Raw genomic sequence first — 3,980 nt, 5'->3', positions numbered from 1 at the left:
ACTGCTCGCCGAATTTTCTCTCTCAGCCAGGCAGAGGGTGCCGTATCAATTGGATCTCGAATTTGGCTCTCTGACACCGTGATATTTTTATTTTCTGTTTTTATCTGGCACTACTCTGTACCTTGTGTTTATCATCATTGATTAAACAAGTAGTCAATCTACAGGGGTTTTTTTTCTTCTCAACTTTATTTAATCCCAAATATGCTCGTTAAGATAACACAGGTGACGTCAGGTGATTTTTTGATTGACGATCTACATTCCTTCATAGGGAATGAGATTAGCGGAAGAGTAGCGTCCCTTGATTGGCCGTCACCGGCGGAGAAGTTATTAGATAGAGAACGTCATAGTGGTTTTGCGCATGCGTCTCTCTTGTCCTCGCTTCCGGTGAAACGGCATGAGACACTTCACCGAAATCGAGGACGAGAGAGATGCATGCGCAAAACCATGTGACGTTTTCTCTGTAAGGTGACGTCCAATCAAGGGACGCTACTCTTCCGCTAATCGCATTCTCTATTGGAAGCCCAAGCGATTTTCCTAGTGGTGTCCAATAAAACGGTTTGGGCTAAAATGGAAGAGTTATTTGTCAACCGGAGTTAATGTGAAACCGTAAACAGTATGGAACTGTTTGTCTCTCCCTCCAGTAGTCCAGTTTCAGTAGCTGTAATATACCTTGTCTGACCATCTGCACTTATTTTATCTGTCTGTCTATCCGCCTGTCAGAATGCCTGCCAATCTGTTTTGTCAGCTAGTCTACCCGCCTCTCTTGTATGTATGTCTGTATGTCTGTCACTATTCCTGTCCATCTATTTGTCTCTTGTTGGCCAGTCAATAATCAACCAGTAGATTTTTGACCAATGAAAACATGGGATTTGTGACACACCCTCACACGTGCTCGGACAAACATGGTTGTTTATAAACAATAAACGTGAATGAAATCGACCTCTCTCTGATCATCGTTATTATTTTTATACCGCCAACAGGGTGACTAGTTATCACACGATTTTCTCGATCAGATTATGAACGTTTAAATTTACACATAGTTTTATGTGTTAGTTCTATTGATCAAGCGGTAGGACAATGGGTATTTTACTTAAACATCGATAGTAAAGCCTGTGTAGTTTGATGTGTCTACCAATCACTGCCATTGTTTACATTATGACGATTGTCCGAGAGGCGTGGTTATCTACCTGTCTATTATGTCTTTCTGCTCATCTATGTTGTCTTTTTCTGATATTGTGCATACGCCGATCGTCTGTGATATTTTGCTTTTTTTCATACTTGTCTTCGTGTTCTGATTAATCTACTATTTCCATTACTAGGTTTACTTATAAAGTCAGAAAAAAATTAGAGAGAGCAGACATTTCTGTTGATGATAACAAGAAATGAAGGGAGTAGAAAAGTGCCAGTAGACAAAAGAGAATATCAATTTTGGGATGATGAGGATTCGAACCCACGACCTGCCTATTACGGCCACTTCACCCGGACGAGAGGGACGCTCTACAATCGGCTCCACCCACCACTTATTCAGATATTTGCTAATGGCTCTTAATATCTCAATATATTGTTTTAAATGTCTCCCAGCCCCCCCCCCCCCCCCCCCCTTCCCTCTAGTATCCTCTCTTTCTCTGTAGCCCTTCGGTCAATTTGTTTGTCTGTCTATCTATCTGCCTGTCTGTCTGTCTATTTATCTACGTGTTCCGCGTTATCTTCTACATTTACTGGAAATGTTTTACATCCAATTACCGCCCCCCCCCCCTCCTCCTCCTCCCCACCAACGACTCAAATTGCCTCCTGAAAACGGCGTCCTCTTTTTTTCAGTGTTTGTAAGTTTTGATTTGGTATTGACTTTGCCCCTGTCCGATTTAATATAGACGTCTAGCTCTATTCGACGGTTCAACCAGGATCTCAACGTAATCTGACGTGACGGTTTTTTTTATTTTCTTCACTGCACAGTTTGACCAACAATGCATTACTTCAGTTGGCAATCAATTGATTAAAATGACCCCCCCCCCCCCCCAACTTGTCAAAGGGAATCTCGATAACTCATTGGCAGAGTAATCGCTTCAAACGCAAAGGAACCGAGATCGATTCCGGATGAAGTCGAGTTTTTATTTTTTTCTGATTCCGCCCTGTTCCGTCAACTGTGATTTGGTTGTTGGGTCTGTTAGATCTGGCGGATCGTACTTTGCGATAGACTGGCGTTCTATCCAAGGGTAGCAAGCAATATGATATTATTATCCGTTTCACGTTGTAGATACCAGGTAACCCCCAGCTCCATAGACCTCGTGGCTTTGAAGGACTACATACAACTTGACGAAAGTCTCCAACAGACATGGCACTCCTGACACGACAAGCCATTGTCAGGCTGGAGACCTGGCAAAACGTTTGTGTTTATTTAGAAATATAAGATTCCTGGTCAAAATGGAAGAAGAAAGGTGTTTTGCTAGAGAGCTGCAGATTTATTCTGGGTTGTGCGCGCGCGCGCGCGCGTGTGTGTGTGTGTGTGTGTGTGTGTTTTGTTTGTTATTTCGCGGATAAGAGATCTAGAAATTAATGCACCAACTTTCATAAACCAATCTTGAACTCAAGTTTTTTTGTTTTGTTTTTTTTTTTAGTTTATCAACTTTCAAGGCAAGAGAAGAAAGAAAAAATAACCAATTTCTTGGTGAAATGTTGCTTAATTCACCCCTTTTAAAAATCCAATTTTTTCTCTTCCTTTTTCATTCGATAAACAGTTCATGCCCATGAATATACATAATATAATTATAATTGCCGGAAATTTCAAAGCCACGAACCAAACCCAGAAAGGTATACATACATATTCATGGAGAAATCAAAGCACTGGTTGGAGTCCATTTTATAGACGTGTGTCACACGATTTTTTAATGATGGGGAATAGAATAGAATAGAATATAGAATGGGAATGCACGTGTTGTTGAAGTAGATAGTTCCTTCAAATCAAAATGGTCTTGAGTTTATCCCTGTTTATGTAAAGTTAAACGGGTAAAAGTAACAATAGCTTGCAATCCTTTGGACAGGACGCCAAGTGGTGATTCGCAGATCTTACAGATTCACGTATTCAATCATTAGATACGGTGTGTGCCAAGTGACTCTTCATAGCATGATGCAGTCCACTAGTCTATTCGATTCGAGCCCTCGGGCCTCTAACACGATTCAATAGTCTGATGTCACGCCGCCCGGCAACGGCGGCCATCTTGGTTCTAAACAAAGAAAATCATTACTTTTTATTTTTCAAGCTGGCTAGAACTTTTCATATGCCTTGTGATCAGAATGTGTAAAAGTCAAAACATGATCAAATGTATGTGTCTTTTTTCTTCTGGATACGCTTTATACTCGCCGGAGAAATATTTCATACGGGCGTCCGCCATTGTTCCGATAGTTTAGAGCCAGTGTTACTAAGTTACCATGCGTCATTAGGAAGGAAGTGACGTTACGACTGTTGAAGAAGATTGTGCTTAGACACTTTAAGGTCATAAAGAAAGAGGGGGCTTCCTTTTTTTTTTTTAGGTAATCGACGATAGTGATGAGATTCCTAGCAGTGAGTGAAATTATCAATAGCGGACCGCCTTAATCGACATGGCATATTAATTTTACTAAACGGATAAAAGTCTTTGATGAGAAATATAGATAGTCTGCACTTGTCTAAGAAGTTCATCACATTGCCATCCGGAAGTATAACGGACCAACACACAAAACTGTGTGTAACCATGATCGTTTATAGTCTGGTTAATACAGTTTAGTGAGAATTTCTCATAAACGCGGATGGCAAAAAACAATAACAAAGACCTGAGTGACGTCATATTCGTTCTATTTATAGAGTATAGAGAAGCGTCAGATAAAAACAGAATTTAAAAAATATATCACGGTGTCAGAGAGACAAAACTCGGGATCCTATTGATACGGCACCCACCGCCTGGCTAAGAGAGAGAGATAGATTTTCGAGTACCCAACAATCCACC

The 3,980-nt window shown here is 40.8% G+C and overlaps 1 protein-coding gene across 1 annotated transcript in view; it reads right to left on the bottom strand.

The window, feature by feature from the left end:
- The window catches only part of LOC144975799 (voltage-dependent L-type calcium channel subunit alpha-1D-like), a 12,879-nt gene extending 10,521 nt beyond the window's left edge, over nt 1-2,358 (bottom strand). Inside the window, exon 1 of the mRNA XM_078919985.1 lies at nt 2,259-2,358. Within this exon, the coding sequence (XP_078776111.1) occupies nt 2,259-2,358 (100 nt within the window). The remainder of the gene's footprint in view (nt 1-2,258) is intronic.
- Between the last annotated feature and the right edge of the window lie 1,622 nt (nt 2,359-3,980).

This window comes from Berghia stephanieae, chromosome 6, assembly GCF_034508935.2.
Source record: "Berghia stephanieae isolate SIO BIC M18660-M18661 chromosome 6, UCSD_Bste_1.3, whole genome shotgun sequence".
Taxonomy (NCBI): Eukaryota; Metazoa; Mollusca; class Gastropoda; order Nudibranchia; family Aeolidiidae; genus Berghia; species Berghia stephanieae.
The sequence above is the reverse complement of the archived record's forward strand: the minus strand, read 5'-3'. Positions and strand labels throughout refer to the sequence as shown.